At 43.0% G+C, this 17,192-nt stretch overlaps 1 protein-coding gene across 2 annotated transcripts in view; it reads right to left on the bottom strand.

Annotated features, from left to right (window-relative positions):
- Positions 1 to 2,196: 2,196 nt before the first annotated feature.
- The window catches only part of LRRC2 (leucine rich repeat containing 2), a 38,854-nt gene continuing 23,858 nt past the window's right edge, over positions 2,197 to 17,192 (bottom strand). For both annotated transcript variants that reach the window (XM_060630839.3, XM_060630840.3), the window contains exons 6-9: positions 15,324 to 15,469; positions 13,633 to 13,788; positions 7,218 to 7,354; positions 2,197 to 4,307 (exon numbers count right to left, since the gene is read on the bottom strand). In XM_060630839.3, coding sequence (XP_060486822.1) covers positions 4,258 to 4,307; positions 7,218 to 7,354; positions 13,633 to 13,788; positions 15,324 to 15,469 — 489 coding nt within the window. In that variant the 3' untranslated portion in view covers positions 2,197 to 4,257. The remainder of the gene's footprint in view (positions 4,308 to 7,217; positions 7,355 to 13,632; positions 13,789 to 15,323; positions 15,470 to 17,192) is intronic.

Below are 17,192 nucleotides of genomic sequence, written 5' to 3' on the forward strand. Positions count from 1 at the left end.
TTTTAATGTTTATTTTTTATTTTTGAGAGAGAGAGCACGTGTAAACAGGGGAAGGGCAGAGAGGGAGGGAGACACAGAGTCCGAAGCAGGCTCCAGGCTCCGAGCTGTCAGCACAGAGCCTGTCACGGGGCTCAAACTCACAAACCGTGAGATCGTGACCTGAGCTGAAGTTGGACGCTTAACCGACTGAGCCACCCAGGCGCCCCAGCAAGCTTACTCTTTCAAGGCAATATCAGAAATAATATTTGTACATCTCAGCACAGACAGAAGTATTGGGAACACAAAAGAAATGTGTAGGCAAATTCTTCTGGGGCTTGCTATTTGTTTTCAAATATTTGAGCCCAGTCTGTATACCTATTCAGCAAACTCCGGAAACTTAAAATGTGATAGTGGACAAGACAGTTACAAACACATGTCTAAGGAACAAGCGTACCTAGTAGCCCCATAAACAGCTGGCAGCTGAGTGACCAGTGAGGTAGGAAGGACATGGTGGGTCGTTAATACAAAAAGGGGTTCTGGGGCACCTGGGTAGCTCAGTTGGTTAAACATCCAACTCTCGGTTTCGGCTCAGGTCATGATCTCATGGTTTTGTGAGTTCGAGCCCTGCATCAGGCTCTGTGCTGACAGTGCAGAGCCTGCTTGGGATTCTCTCTCTCTCTCTCTCTCTCTCTCTCTCTCTCCCCCCCCCATCATGTTGTCACTGTCTCTCTCAAAATAAATAAACTTAAAAAAAAATTTTTTTTTGAAATTTTTAGTGGAAGGCAAGTCATAAAATGTTTAAGATGGAATCAGCCTTAGAAATTGTCTTCTCGGGGCACCTGGGTGGCTTAGTCAGTTAAGCATCCAGCTTCAGCTCAGGTCACGATCTCGCGGTTTGTGGGTTTGAGCCCCGCATCAGGCTCTCCGCTGTCAGCACAGGACCTGCTTCAGATCCTCTGTCCCCCCTCTTGCTGTCCCTCCCCCACTTGCTCATGTTCTCTCTCTCCCTCTCTAAAATAAATAAAACTTAAAAAAATAAAGATTTATTTTACTTTTTACTTCTTGAGAGAGTCCTGGATCCCTGAGTCCCGGTGGTGACCAGATTGCAGAAGAGCCTGGAACGGGCATGTGCGTGTGAGTCCACGTTTGCACAATAAAGAGATGGCACATACAGGGAGGTGGGAAACACGTGCCGATATCCCTCCCAGAAAGACTCTACTGTATCCAAAGATAGGCGGGATGGGTGGAATGACTTAGTGTATGTCAATAAGGAAAACAAACTAGAACACAGTAGAAAACATAGATAATGGGGACATTAAGGGAAGCGGATGTTGAACAATTTGTAAGCTCACTGAAGACTAGAGTCAAGAACTTTCATTTCAAGAAGGAATTGGAAAGTACGTTAAAATCCTAAGAAGTGTTGTCACATGATCAAAAGTTACTCTGATACCAAATATTGCTACTGACAAGTAGGGTGGGGGAAACTATTTGCTGTCCCTGTGCATCAGGAATGGAGCAGACTTAGGACACGGGAAATTAGAATCGAGTAAACCTACACCCACCACAAAACAGTACCTCGAAGTACGTTTTCCTTCCCGCTCAGAAGTAGTGAGAGATTCAAGAGACACATTGAGGTGGGAAGGAAAGGATACAGAGAAGGAAAGACAGTAACTGATTTCTGGACCTTTCTGTTTGCCATCATCACGAAGTTACCCTAAACTGGAGTTTGGCAAGCACGCCAACCAGTCATTCTAGAAAGCTCCAGTCAAGAAATGTGATGCGGACCTTGCTAGTAAGTAAAATGCACCACCGAATGATTTCACCTGAGTGTCTTTGTCCCTTTAACGTCCAATGTATGAAAACGGGTATACTAATAAGCTTTTGGAACCAGAGCATTTTTCTTCTAAGAAGTACATCTTATGCCTTTATTCATATAGCTTTAGTGCTCATACCTGTGCCCGCAATGGAAATTCCTTTTCCAAATTATGAATCAGTTCATACGCATCACATCAAATTTTCAAATCTCTAGGGTATTTCCACTAAAATACATATTCTGCGCTATAATCTTGCTGCATTTTTATACATATAGGAATAGATTAAGTAGTGTCCTACAAACGTCATATTCAAACAATATATTTGGTTTGGGATATCATGTAGCATGAGATAATTATATATCAGTGCAGTACTTTTTCCCTTATATGTAACACCAACACAAGGTTTTTGCACAAAAGACTGGTTTTATTGAAATAAATTTTACATAAGTCATGGACAATGTTCATGAAAGCCCCATTTGCCCCCCTTTAAGATTTATTTTCTATTTGACTATCTACAACATATACCTTGGCATGCAACAAAGTCTCAAACTTATTCGAGTAGTTCAATTAATAAATTTCAGTCCCGATTTTAAGGAGGTAAAAAGAAAAATATAATTGTTTGCCGTTCACGTGAAGTGATTTCTCATTTTCCTACTCTTTTCATCTCTTAACCTACTTCTCAGAGTTTGTTTCTAACTTGAGGCAATCCTCCGCTGAAGTATTACCATGTGATTCTAGAATGCTCTACCCGTTTTGCATCTGTTGAGGATAAAATACTTGGAATTATGATTCAGTCTACCAAGACAAAATATGGGGGGGGGGGGTGTCATAGTAGCCCTTCTGATAAGAGAAAATAAAAATCACCCTTCATTTCTTCCCCCAAAACCCAACTGGCTAGATGTGCGTGTTCAATATGGTAGCCACCTGTGGCAATCTAAAATTAAATTTAATTAAAAATTCTAAATTACTTAAAAATTCTGCAGTTATGCCAGTCATTGTTCAAGTGGTCAAAAAGCACATGTATCTGGGGGTCACTACATTTGGACAGCACAGATATAGAACATTTCCATCACTGTAGAAAATTCTACTTAACAGCACTGAACTAGACCATGTAGGAGTTGATTCATATATAAATATATGAAATATGCACTTTTTCCTTCTTAGTCACGAGAGCTACTTGTTAAAGCTTATCTTCAACTCACAATCCTGTTGATTTTAGCTCGAGACAATGGTATAAAAATAGATATTTGTACAATTTCTCCAAATCATATGATGTGTTGTAAGAGTCCAAAGCCCTAAAATGAATCCCATCTTTGCCACCATAAAACAGTCTCATGAGCTCCCTGAGGACTGCAGCATTATGGCCATGGGCAGAGTTCTCCTGTGGTATCTGCAAGGAAGCCTTGCTAGGGGCTCCTCACCATGGTGGACTAGCCATCCCTGCTATCCTGTGCAGCCACCTTGGAAGAGGAGTCCCTGAGGGTACTACCTCTGCTCCCTGGTCTAAGGTGGGTCCCAGGACCCCCAAGGTTCCCACTCAGGGCAGGGGGACCATCCATGCAGCCCACATAAGGCTTCCTAGGACCAGCCAGGCCCCACACGGCCTCTGCTAGGGCCCCCAGTGCACCCTCTGAATGTCCTGTGCCCAATGCACGGGCAGACAATCCAGCCCTTCTTTCTACAGTCAATGCCCAAATTATATCCAAAGTCTCTCCCAAGACCCTACACTTACAAAACATCATTGAAAAATATGAAAATAGCAGTTTGTATAAGCCCAAGGAAAACTCTCCTCAGTAAAAGAAATCATACATTAAAACTCCTTCAAAATAGGGGTGCCTGGGTGGTTCAGTTGGTTAAGCGTCCGACTTCAGCTCAAGTCATGATCTCACGGTCCGTGTGTTCGAGCCCCATGTCAGACTCTGTGCTGACAGCTCAGAGCCTGGAGCCTGCTTCAGATTCTGTGTCTCTCTTCCTCTCTCTGCCCCTCCCCCATTTGCACACTCTCTCTCTCTCTGTCTCTCAAAAATAAATAAAATGTTAAAAAAATTTTTAATAAAAAAATAAAGGTAAATAAAATAAAATCTCATTTGACTAGCCCAATACAAATGTTCTTTTTACAACCCCTTTCTTTATTCCTGGATTCTTAAAATCAGTGCGATCAACTTCCTAATTTGGTCTTTGAGTTATAATTTTTAAAACGAACGCATTTTCTAAAATATTAAAGGTGGATTGTTTAGAAATAAGTATATGCAAATGAACCCTTACATATTACTTCTATAAACCCGTTTATCAACTCTCCAGCCCCCAGAGAGAAGTATTCATAAATGTGAAATTTGAAAACCATTTTTCCTAACTATGACCGTGATGTCTAGACTTTGTCCTTACGCACAAACCGTTATTCCACAACACCAAGATTGCTAGCTCCACGGGACAGGGAGATTCTGCAGTCTTCTGATGGATGGTATTAAAGCTGAAGGCTGAAAGATACTTTGGTGGTATAGCTGGGAACAGATTCTGTAACAAGAGGAACAAGTCGATTCAACCAGTCCCCATTTTATCACCAACTGTAGCTACAAGCCATGGCTTAGGTCACCACACAAGTTACTACGTCATATGTTAAGGGTAGAGATAAATGCACTCTCCTGTCCCCATTAAGGGTGACATTTGCCTTCACCAATCCTAGTCGTGCGTTAGAAACATTTACATCTAGAAGAGAATTCTTAACCCTCATTCTTTTGCAATCTCTCCAACAGACTCACACGGCGGCATCAGGATCTGGGAACCTTTATGACCCTAAAATAATACCGACTGACAAAAGAGAAATCAAAGGCCAAGGACCTGAGACCGTGGACACCAGGTAGAAGAGAAGATGGTTTGGGAGCAAAGTTGGGGCTATTCCTAAACCAAGTAGGATCTTAGGAAGTATGCCTTTTCTTAGTCTTGTTGTTGACACTGGTTACTGCCCACTCTGTCTTCACAGCCAAATTCTGTCAACGGATGGTCTAGACCAATGGCTGTCCAGGTGAGGCTCCCGGACCCAAGGCATCAACATCACCTGGGAACTTGTTAGAAATGCACGTTCTAAGCCCTACCCCGGACCTGGCGAGTCAAAATCTCGGAGGGTGGGGCCTGCAGGCGATTTTTTAGGTTCACTAATGCTTGAGGACCAGTGAGGAGTTTCACTTCCTCATCATGCTTGAATCACATGACGTTGGAGGGTCACATGTCTCACTAAAGCTACCCTTTTTTCCTTACAGCTTTGGACTCTGGGTCTGACTCAGACATTAGAGTGAAGGGGAAGGAGAGAAAAGAGGGAAGACACCACGATGAACAAAAGAAAACAAACTTTAAAAATATGCCCAACCACATATACGTTGAACTGTTAAGAAATTGTCATTTTTGGGGATGCCTGGGTGGCTCGGACAGTTAAGCATCCAACTTCAGCTCAGGTCATGATCTCACGGTTCATGGGTTTGAACCCCACATCGGACTCTGTGCTGACAGCTCAGAGCCTAGAGCCTGTTTCAGATTCTGTCTCTCTCTCTTTCTCTCTCTCTCTGCCTCTCCCCCGCTTGCGCTCTCTCTCTCTCTCTCTCTCTCTCTCTCTTAAAAATAAACTTTAAAAAAATTTAAAACAAAGAAATTGTCATTTTTACAGGTAAAAACCAGCTGAATATTGGCAATATCCTGTGAACCAATATAAATATATGAAGGATAGAATTATTATAATTATTTAGAAATAAATGAGTGAGTTCAAAAGCTATCATCACTAGAGGAGCCTGAGTGGCTCAGCTAGTTAAGCGTCTGACTTCGGGCTCAGGTTCTGATCTCAGGGTTCATAAGTTCAAGCGCCACGTCAGGCTCTGTGCTGACAGCCCAGGACTGGAGCCTGCTTTGGATTCTAGGTCTCTCTCTGTCTCTGCCTCTCCCCCACTCATACTCTACCTCTCAAAAATAAATAAACATTAAAAAACTTAAAATGAAAAAAGCTATCAACACTAAAGTTAAATTTTAAAAGCAAATTATGTTATCGCTGACCAACAGATCCAAAGCTAAATACCTGTGTTCTCTAATTCTTTCTTGCATTTTTAAACAATAACTCTAAAATGCAACTATGAACAAATCAACAAAATACAACAATGAAGGTTTACCCAAGAGGAAAATTATACAACCCAAAGATAAATTTTGACAAAATAAATGGTTCTCTATTTGTTTCATGTTTCACACAAATTTCTAATTTATTTCACAATATTTGGTTTTCTCAAAGATTTTTTAGTGTTTATTTTTGAGAGAGAGAGAGAGAGCAAGTGGGAGAGGGGCAGAGACAGAGGGAAACAGAGGATCCGAAGTCGGCTCTGTGCTGAGAGCAGAGAGACCATTGTGGGGCTCAAACTCATGAACCGTGAGATCGTGACCTGAGCTGAGGTTGGACATTCAACCGACCAAGCCACCCAGGCGCACCTATCTCATAATATTTCAACATCCAAGATTAGGGATGACCGAATAGATCGGAGGTAAAAGTTTTAATTTGACAAATAAATGGTGTCTTTCAGTGCTGTCATGAAACCCCTGAATAGCTACATGTGATCAATCAGCTTTAGTCCATGAATGGGGGGTGGGGGGCAGGCAGCAAGCCCACATGCAAATTTTCTGAGGGTGACCGAGGTGCACATTTTCAAAGCTCTGGGGGCCAGGGCCACCTCCTCCCTAAATCCACCTGCGGGACATCTTTCTGGCAGGTCCGTACCTAACTCACAAAAACAAGGGACCTGGAAAAGTAAGAGAGAACTCTCAGGCATCCATACCCAGGAAGCAGGTGGCGATTAGAAAAACAAAGAGTGACTTATGCCTTTTTCCTGTGTTTGTGTGCTTGTGGCAGAAAGAAGGGCTTCTGACATTCCGGAAAACACTTTGGAAAACAGCCACTGGGGAGAAGGCTTCCCGCCCTTTCCTGAGGTCCTGTGACCGCCCGTGCTCCTCTGTAATATCACCAGCCGTGGGAAAACCAGAGCTAAACCAACCTAGGTACTAGTCTGCCACCTCGCGTTTCTCCTTTTGTGATTTTTATATATAAGTGGACCTTGATTTATGTAAGACCCAACTTTTCTAAAGTTGAACTTAAATGGACTTTGAAATGGAATCTTACCTTCCCATTAACTAGGATAGCCTTTTGTCAATGTCATTTAGTTAAAAACTCATATACAGTCAGTAATGCCAAGTCTGAAGTGTATGCTCCCTGGCCTGTCAAATAGTTGATGACAGGTACACTAGAAAATGTTAGTATTTTAGAGAAACTATAGATATTTGGTACCTGGAAAAATAACCAATTAGCGTGTTGTCGATGTGACTCGTGTCAAATGTGTCGCATGAGCGCACAGAATCCTGTATATTCATTTAAAAGAATTTTAAAGGTGATTGACGTACCTCTTTCTTTAAGATCTTCAATATAGGCTTTCAAAAATTCTTTATCAAAGTGTTGACGATCTTGTTCACTTTCCATCACTTCCACACCGTCTTCACACTGGGTATTATCAATAGGATTGTCCATAAGGCTTACAAATCTATTCGAGAAAATATGGACAGTATCACATTTTCACCTGTGCATTTTTAACCGCAACATTCCTCTCACATGAAGTGAAGTTTTGTGGTACCGAATCGCAAGTTCTTGGTTATCCTTGAAGGTCACAGCCGGCCACATAATATTAACGTCACCAGTGGAACTGCCCTGTGGAAAAATCTAACAGGATTATGGGAGCAGTCCTTTCCTGCTCAGGGCCTGCTGGGAAAATGAGAGCTACTTAGCTGCAAAGGACAGTGGACAGGAGGCCCTGAGACAGACGCTAACACTTGCTCACAGTCAGGCCCTTTAAACTGGGTGATGTCCGATGGAATAGAATAGAAACCCCAGAACTAGACCCACAAACGTATGGCCAACTCATCTTTGACAAAGCAGGAAAGAACATCCAATGGAAAAAAGACAGTCTCTTTAACAAATGGTGCTGGGAGAACTGGACAGCAACATGCAGAAGGTTGAAACTGGACCACTTTCTCACACCATTCACAAAAATAAACTCAAAATGGATAAAGGACCTGAATGTGAGACAGGAAACTATCAAAACCCTAGAGGAGAAAGCAGGAAAAGACCTCTCTGACCTCAGCCGTAGCAATTTCTTACTTGACACATCCCCAAAGGCAAGGGAATTAAAAGCAAAAATGAACTACTGGGACCTTATGAAGATAAAAAGCTTCTGCACAGCAAAGGAAACAACCAACAAAACTAAAAGGCAACCAACAGAATGGGAAAAGATATTTGCAGATGACATATCAGACAAAGGGCTAGTATCCAAAATCTATAAAGAGTTCACCAAACTCCACACCCGAAAAACAAATAATCCAGTGAAGAAATGGGCAGAAAACATGAATAGACACTTCTCTAAAGAAGACATCCGGATGACCAACAGGCACATGAAAAGATGCTCAACGTCGCTCCTCATCAGGGAAATACAAATCAAAACCACACTCAGATATCACCTCACACCAGTCAGAGTGGCCAAAATGAACAAATCAGGAGACTATAGATGCTGGAGAGGATGTGGAGAAACAGGAACCCTCTTGCACTGTTGGTGGGAATGCAAATTGGTGCAGCCGCTCTGGAAAGCAGTGTGGAGGTTCCTCAGAAAATTAAAAATAGACCTACCCTATGACCCAGCAATAGCACTGCTAGGAATTTACCCAAGGGATACAGGAGTACTGATGCATAGGGGCACTTGTACCCCAATGTTTATAGCAGCACTCTCAACAATAGCCAAATTGTGGAAAGAGCCTAAATGTCCATCAACTGATGAATGGATAAAGAAATTGTGGTTGATATACACAATGGAGTACTACGTGGCAATGAGAAAGCACGAAATATGGCCCTTTGTAGCAACGTGGATGGAACTGGAGGGTGTGATGCTAAGTGAAATAAGCTATACAGAGAAAGACAGATACCATATGGTTTCACTCTTATGTGGATCCTGAGAAACTTAACAGAAACCCATGGGGGAGGGGAAGGAAAAAAAAAAAAAAAGGAGGTTAGAGTGGAAGAGAGCCAAAGCATAAGAGACTCTTAAAAACTGAGAACAAACTGAGGGTTGATGGGGGGTGGGAGGGAGGGGAGGGTGGGCGATGGGTATTGAGGAGGGCACCTTTTGGGATGAGCACTGGGTGTCGTATGGAAACCAATTTGACAATAAACTTCATATATTGAAAAAAAAATTTTTTTTAAATAATAAACTGGGTAATGTCCTACTATGTTTGCTATGACTCCCAACTAGTGTTATCAAACTCTAAAACGAGGTGAGTTAAGTTACAGAGGACACTCAATAGACAAAATCCCCACAACGAAAAAGATGGAAAGGAAAGAAACGAAAATGGGATTTGATCTGTCTTCACAGTTTTCAAAGATGTTTTGATGTGAAAGGGGATGTTATTATTTCAATTCAAAATAGGAAATCCCTCAGGGCACCTGGGTGGCTCAGTGGGTTAAGCATCCGACTTCGGCTCAGGTCATGATCTCACCGTTCGTGGGTTCGAGCCCCGCGTCGGGCTCTGTGCTGACAGCTGGGACCCTGGAACTTGCTTGGGATTCTGTGTCTCCCTCTCTCTCTGCCCCTCCCCCACTTGCACACACACACACTGTCTCTCTCTCAAAAATAAATAAACATTAAAACAAAATTTTTTTTAATAAAAAGAAAAAAAAAAGGAAATCCCTCAAATAGTCTTTGGTCTGTGGGCCCGGCCGGCTTGGGCGATAGCTGTTCTCATTGGTTTGTAGGAGTTCTATATACATGGAAGATAAAGCCACCCATCTATCCTATTTCAGTATACATATTCCTTAGTTCATTTCCCTTTTAACTTTAATGTCTAACGTGGAGAGAGCAACAAAGTTGTAATTTCCTTTGCAAGCTCTTTCACTGAATTAATTTTATCGCCCTTCGCTATCCAGGAAAAAAAAAAAAGCCTGTAGGTTATCATTCTTCAATGTTTTATCCAAGTAATCGCTGTCTGTATTTTATTTTTTGCTGTTTATTTATTCATTTTGAGTGACAAAGAGAACAAGAGCAGAGGGGAAGAGACAAAGAGAGAGAGAGAGAGGAAGAGAGAAAGGGAGAGAGAGGGAATCCCAAGAAGGCTCTAGGCCATCAGCTCAGAGCCCGACACAGGGTCTGGATCCCGTGAACTGTGAGATCACGACCTGAGCTGCAATCAAGAGTCAGATGCTTCGTCGACTGAGCCACCCCAGCGCCCCTGTATGTATTTTAAAATTTGATAGGCACAAGGATACTTTTTATTGAAAGCCATAGTCTCTCACCCTGCCTCTGTCTCTCAGATTCCAGAGGTAAGCTCTTTCATCTGTGAATCATTATTTTTACTTAACCTGCCGGAAATCTCTTTTACGCAGGACAAATACTTCAATGTTGTTACATCAAGCGGAGGCATCCCTTCTCTTCCCTTCAGTTGCCCGACCCTCCCACCTCCCAGTTTTTACGATCCATACTTTCACTTTTTCAACATCCTAGTATGAAAATTTTCCAACGTTCAAAAGGGTCGAAAAAATTTTACAGTGAACACCCCCATACCCACCACCTAGGTTCCATACGTAAGATTTTATGGCTTTTGCCTTATCACACACCCAGCCGTCCTCCCTCCATCCACTCGTCAGGCTGTCTTATTTTTTGATGCATTCAAAGCACATCGCAGACATCACAGACTTTTACTTTTGCATTAACACCAACGCTGTCTGCATCCTCATCCTGATCCAAAACCGTATTTAACTTTTCCATCTTGCCTGAAGTTTGATTCTAAAGTTGAACAATTTGTATTCTTGGGACAATTATCTGGGAAGGCTTGGTGATGCCTTCTCCCTGGGGAGGCTCCAAACACAGAACTCCGGGGTCTTTCCCCCAGGGCCACCCTAGAGGAAACCTCAGGCTTTTGGCCAGGGGGCCAGACTGCGGCGGGGGGGGGGGGGGGGGGGGGGTGAGTGGTCTGCCGGATGGAATCGAGGAGGAGATTGGAAGGTGGGGGGGTCATCTGTTTACATGAGATTTTCCTTTATTTTTAGCACCATGTCTCAGGCGGCACCAACACGTGCCTGGAATTTCTGACCTTGAGCTTCTTCGGAGTTCTCCAGGGCAAATGGGCTCAGTTTCTTGGTTTCTAAACTTGGTTTCTAAACTTGGTTTCCATACAATTTTTATCAGTCACCACTGTTCTGTCTGCCGTTTGTCTCCCAAAGTTGTCTTATGGTCTCTCATTCGGGGAAAGCCTTCTCCCGCTTTCTCGATCATTGTCGATTGTAGGTTTTATTATTTTCCTCATCTCAGCGGGGTCTCCAGAAGGATAGGTGTTAAATACGTGGTCAAGCTACCATCATTAACATCGTATTCCTTTTATAGTTTTCTTTTTACATTTAATCTGTGGCTTTCTCTGTATGTCTTCCTACATGCTGTATACGATACACAGCACATACATGGCTATGTGCCGTAAGCTGTCTTACGCTATAAAGTGACGAACAGACTTTGTCTTTCCCTGAGTAGCCAACTTCCTTAATGGCGTATTAAGTCACTCATACCTTCCCCACTGGTTTATGAAAATCCCTGTATCATATACTAGGGTTAATTTCAGTACTACCTATTCTGTTCTAATAATTCACCTACGAATCATTGCCTAACACGACCTCATTTTAATTATTACACGCCAGTTTTTTGTTTTAAGTTTATTTATTTATTTTGGGAGAGAGAGTGAGCGTGGGAGGGACAGAGAGAGAGAGAGAGAGAGAGAGAGAGAGAATCCCAAGCAGGCTCTACGTTGTCAGCATGGAGCCCGATGCGGGTTCGAACTCACAAACTGTGAGGTCATGACCTGAGCTGAAACCAAGAGTCGGACGCTTAACCCGACTGAGCCACACAGGTGCCCCGTTATTCTACCTTTTAAACCCATCATAATTCTCAGTAAGGCAAATTCTGCCCCGTCACTCTTGTTTTCCAAAGTTATCATTGCTGTTCTTAGCTTTTTGCCTTTTAGGTGTACTTTCACATCAGCTTTTCAAGTTCCAAAAAAAGAAATTCCACTGGAGTTATGGTTGGGATCATATTATACACTTAAGTATAATTTTTGGAAGAAATCATATGTTTATAGTCTTTTCATCCAGAAAAGACAGTATGTCTTTCCAAATATTCAAGACCTCTTCGTTAGGCTTTGGGAGCACTTTTTAGTTTATTCCTTATAAAGAGCTATTTTGCTAGCATTTTGTCTAGATTTCTTTTTTAGGTTTTTATATTTTTGGCTAATACTATTACTGTCATTATTCCCTTCCACTATTTTTCTATAGGTTATTTATAGAAGTCTTAATGCAAACTTATATCTAGGGGTTTTTTTTAATTAAACTTTTAGGGGCGCCTGGGGGGCTCAGTCGGTTGAACGTCCGACTTCGGCTCAGGTCACGATCTCACGCTTCAAGGGTTCAAGCTCCTTGTCAGACTCTGTGCTGACAGTTCAGAGCCTGAAGCCTATTTCGGATTCTGTGTCTTCCTCTCTGTCTCTGTCCCTCCCCGACTTGTGCTCTGCTTCTCTCTCTCAAAAATAAATAAACATTAAAAAAAAATTACACTTTTATTAATTCAAAGAGCTTCCATCCAGTTCTTTGAGATTTCCAAGTCCTACAATTATTATCGTTTGACATGACTTTAGTTGCCTGCACACAGGTCAGTTTTACCCTGACCGGAAGTCTCCCTCCCGTGCATCCTTGGTTGAGAAGCTGTCACGCCTGCTCCCAGCTGGCTGAATGTGGAAGGGGCTTAAGGGTGGGTCCTGCCAGCCCTCTCACCAGGGGGCCCCTTCTCGTCCAGAAGACATTCCTGGGACAGCCAAGGACAGGGGAGGACCCATTCCAGTGGAAAGAGTATGGTGGGGCAGTGGGGAGATGTCATACCCCATTCATCTTGTGATTACACAGTGATGGATGTAGTCTCTCTCTTTGCAGTTGTCAACTTCTTTACTTCTGTCTGCTATGCATCTTATTGCCAGGATTGGAAGACGAGGAAGATTTATGCTGATAGTGAGCATTTACCACTGGAAGAATTGGGCGCCCCTGGGAAAGAGCCCCTTGAATGATGGTCTTAGCCAACAACTGGTACTCAAGGCAGGGGGACACTCTGGACACAGTGATAAAATGGCTGTCACTGGAGTGGCCTCGTGTAAAGCTTCCTGGAATGGGTCAAAATGGGCTCAGGAGAGAGGTGATGGGGGGACCCCCAAAGCCTCAAATTCTGGCAGCCGGGAGCCGAGGGGATGTGCCCTGGGGTCAGCTTCAGGGGAGGGTGGAGCGGGGGGCTTTTCAAGTCCACTGCCAAGGTAAGAAAGACCGTTCAGTGTCTCACGCCAGATTGGAATCTGTTTGGGTCACATTTGCATGGATGGTTTTTCTGAGTTTGGGGTGGTTTACACATACCTTTAAGGAAACCAGAGAGTGAGGCAACCAGGAAACATTCAAAGCCACTGACCCTCCAGGCTCAACAACAGACCAGGGAGCCCTGGACAACTGCCCTGTCATGCTTCAAACAGCGGTAGCATTTGCCCAGAAATCCTCTGAGTTCTACCTCCCCATGCCAGTGGCCAAAACCTTCAAAATCCTGTAAAAAGGCATCGGAACCTCTGTGAACCTCTGTGAACAGGGATCAGGTCCTCAGAGCACAAGAACCACCTAACCTGGTTCCTGAAACAGGCGGGCGCCCAGGCTCCAGGCTCCAGGCACTCCTTACCTTGTGTCTGACTGTCTCTACTGGGATCTACTCACTTTAAAGGTGTGGACGAGTCACACAGGGCCGTGGGGAGCTCCACCAAATGGTCCCCACTGACGACTAACAAGGCCAGCTTCTTTAGGTTAAGCAAGGCATACGGAAGATAGGTCAGCTTGTTCTTATACAAGATAAAGGTCTGCAGCTCTTCTAGCCTGAGAAGGAGCAAAAGGCAATAAAATATGAGGACTGACGTCACAGCTGAAAAACCAAAGCAAATGACACATCAATTCTGGTATGAAATCCCTATAGGCGACCCCTGCGAGAATAAGCTGACTTCAAAATTTAAATAGAGTCATGCCAGGTGACGTGAATTTTAAGTTTTCGCTGGCTTAATTGCCAGCCGAAGACCCAAAGAGAGCAGCGGGATAAGCAAACTGCACAATGTGCACGAGGCCGAGAGGGGGCCTGACACCCGGTCATCCCTCCAAGGAGCCGTCGCATTCCCCGGGGTCAGCGGGGCGTGGGAAAGGACCCGCCCTGGAGCTGGGCTGAGAACGAACAGATTTGGGCAACATATTGCCTTGTGCACATCTGGAAAGCACAGTATTCCTCCCCCGTCATATTTCCTATCTTTGAAATGGAAAAGCAACCCGCAGAATGAACAGGAAACGAGCAAACTACGCTCCAGCTGTGTTTCACTTCCTTCCCATTTTATTCTAACTCAGTGACACCCCCCCCTCCAGCTTTTTCTTGCATTCACTTGCAAAACCTTGACTGATCCCACAAATATTTCACAGAGTTCCCCTTGTGTTTCAAAGTAGAGCAATTCCCACTTAGTCTCACAACCTGGGAAGCACCGATGCATTACAGGTGGCCAAGAGTACAGAAAGGTCGTATGAGTGACCTTTAGAACTGAGCCAGTTTTGGCCTCTGTGTCATAACAGCTTACTTATTATTATATACTTCAAGTATACTTAGAGTAGTAAGTATTACTTGCTTATTACTATATTGTTATAATGAAGACTGTGGATTTAAAACCATGTTAAACTCTGGACCAGCCATGCAGGAGCCTAATATTATTGGTGGAATGAATGAATGAATGAATGAATGAATCTTACATGATCCAGTGTAATTTTTTTTTTTTTTTTAAGTAAGCTCTACACTCAACGTGGGGCTTGAACTACGACCCTGAGATCAGGACTCGCATATTCTACTGACTGAGCCAGCCAGGCACCCCAGTGTGATTATTTTTTTAAAAATGACATACAAGTATATAATTGGAAAAAACTTACTAACCGTATCAATTTCGTTTGAAAGATTTGGTACAATAAACCAATAAATGAAACCAATAAAAATGATCCTTACTGATACTATAAACAGAGTGGTAATATGTATAAAAACACAGAGTGATAGGTTTCCATTCCATAGGTAATAAGCATGCTTTTCCATTTCTGTGGAATAAAAGAAAGCTAATGATAGCATTCTATTGAGGACAGAAGTAAATTAAAGTTCACCAAGACCAAGAAGGTGTGTTCAAATGCACATTTATGTGCACACACACGTACGACACAGACTGGAAATTGTCTTATTATTTCCCACAGACACATCTCCCGGAAACAACACACTCTTGGAAGATGCGTTGATTTTGAAGACCGTTCATGGGTTACACATGTTTAAAGTGGCAACGGTGTTTAAGGCGTTAGTAACTAATGCATACACACCTCACCTTCAGAACGCGAGTAGCTACCTGTCTATATCTTGGGGCAGGTCGGTCAGGCTATTGTTGCTGATATCCAACCACTGCAAATTAGACATCCTCAGGACACAGATCGGGACACTGGCAAACTTGTTTGCCGCGATATCTACGAATGTCACTTGCTTCAAGTTACTTAACTAGAAAGGAATAACGACATGTATACTCTAATTACTTTTCTAGAATGAAGTTCGACTAATAATTTTTAGGTGATGTTTTTTCTCAAAGGCACCTCTAGAAATCTACGCAACACAGACCCATATAACATGAATTTTGGAGCACCTACGGATGTGCTCCATGCTGGGGGTACTAAGATCGACGGCACATAGAGGCTGCCCTCAAGGAGTTCACACTTTCCAAAATAAGCAATGCAATTTTTATGTAGCAAGAACTAACGTGAAGAAGGTTTCAACTGGCAGTGTTCGGTAACACAGACATAAGTGGCTAATATGCCAACGTCAAGGTGGAGTAAGGGTCAGGGGTCAGGAAAGATTTCATGGAGAATGGAGTATTTGCACTGGGTCCTGAGGTTCCTCGACAGGTGGGAAGACAGGGAAGGCAACTCCAGGTGGGGAACAGCCTGTGCAAAATCTCAGAAAACAAAAAAGCACAAGCTTTCGAGAATAGAATGACTTGAAGACAGCCAAAGGAGTTCCAACAAATCTTAAAAAGACTCAGAAAGGGACAAGGCAAATGATCAGAGATCTCTACTATTTCAGGGTTTTTTAAAAATATAATTTCGATCTCTACTATTTATGTCTTATCTCCATAATCTGTGTTTTTAACATGGTGACTGAATCCGTAAGGGATTATACCTTTTTCAGTTTATTTATTTATTCTGGGAGAGAAAGTATGAGTGGGGGAGGGGCAGAGAGAGATAGGAAAAGAGAGAGAATCCCAAGCAAGCCCCATGCTGTCCATGCAGAGCCCAGCACGGGATTCAAATCCACAACCATGAGCTCATGACCTGAGCTGAAATCAAGAGTCGGACACCCAACCGACAGAGCCACCCAGGCGCCCTGGGAAATATACTTTTTTTCTTTCAAATGCAAATCTATGAACAGCGAATAAAGCAGGAAAATGTCTCTCATGTTTGGGTTTGATTTTGTAAATCAGGTCGTGACTATGAAATACATAATAAGGAGCTACCTTTTACTGGCTTATTCTGAGAGTCCACAAATAAAACTTGAGCTGCCTCTCAGAATACATTTTCAAAATGGTTCCACAATATGGAGCCAACTGGACCAATAGGGGGAATTACTGAAAAGTAGAGAAGAAAGAAGCAGTAGGTTTATGCCTCTATTTACCTGAATATAATACCTAATTCCATATTGCCAAATTTGCCCAAGCGAGGCACAGTCCAAAGTGGTCCTATTGAATGGGCACATCCTAATTTTGCTCTTGTTTTGAGTTCATAAAAAGAAATGTGAAAGGCCGCCTGGGTGTCTCAGTTGGTTGAGGGACTAACTCTTGATTTCAGCTCAGATCATGATCTCACAGTTCGTGAGTCTGAGCCCCACATCGGGCTCTGCGCTGACAGTGTGGAGGCTGCTTGGGATTCTCTCTCTCTCTCCCTCTATCTGCCCCTCCTCCCCTTCTCTCGAAAAAAAAAAAATGTGCAAGGTATCAGAAAAGGATTTGGGGAGCACCTTAAAAAAATGAGCATGAAGACAGGAATGTGACAAAGAAGATGCTTTGGGTGCCCACGATTCAGTCTGAACTTCCTGACTGTGTGGCCAGGGTTATCAGATCAGCAGAAAAATCAAGACTGAACTCTCCTTGGTCTCTCGTCTTTCTTCTTTTTACGATAAATGTAGAAAGTGCATTTTTTGGACTGTAGAATAAATTACTGGGGATATTTAA

The sequence above is a fragment of the Panthera onca genome, chromosome A2, assembly GCF_046562875.1.
Source record: "Panthera onca isolate mPanOnc1 chromosome A2, mPanOnc1 haplotype 2, whole genome shotgun sequence".
Classification (NCBI taxonomy): Eukaryota; Metazoa; Chordata; class Mammalia; order Carnivora; family Felidae; genus Panthera; species Panthera onca.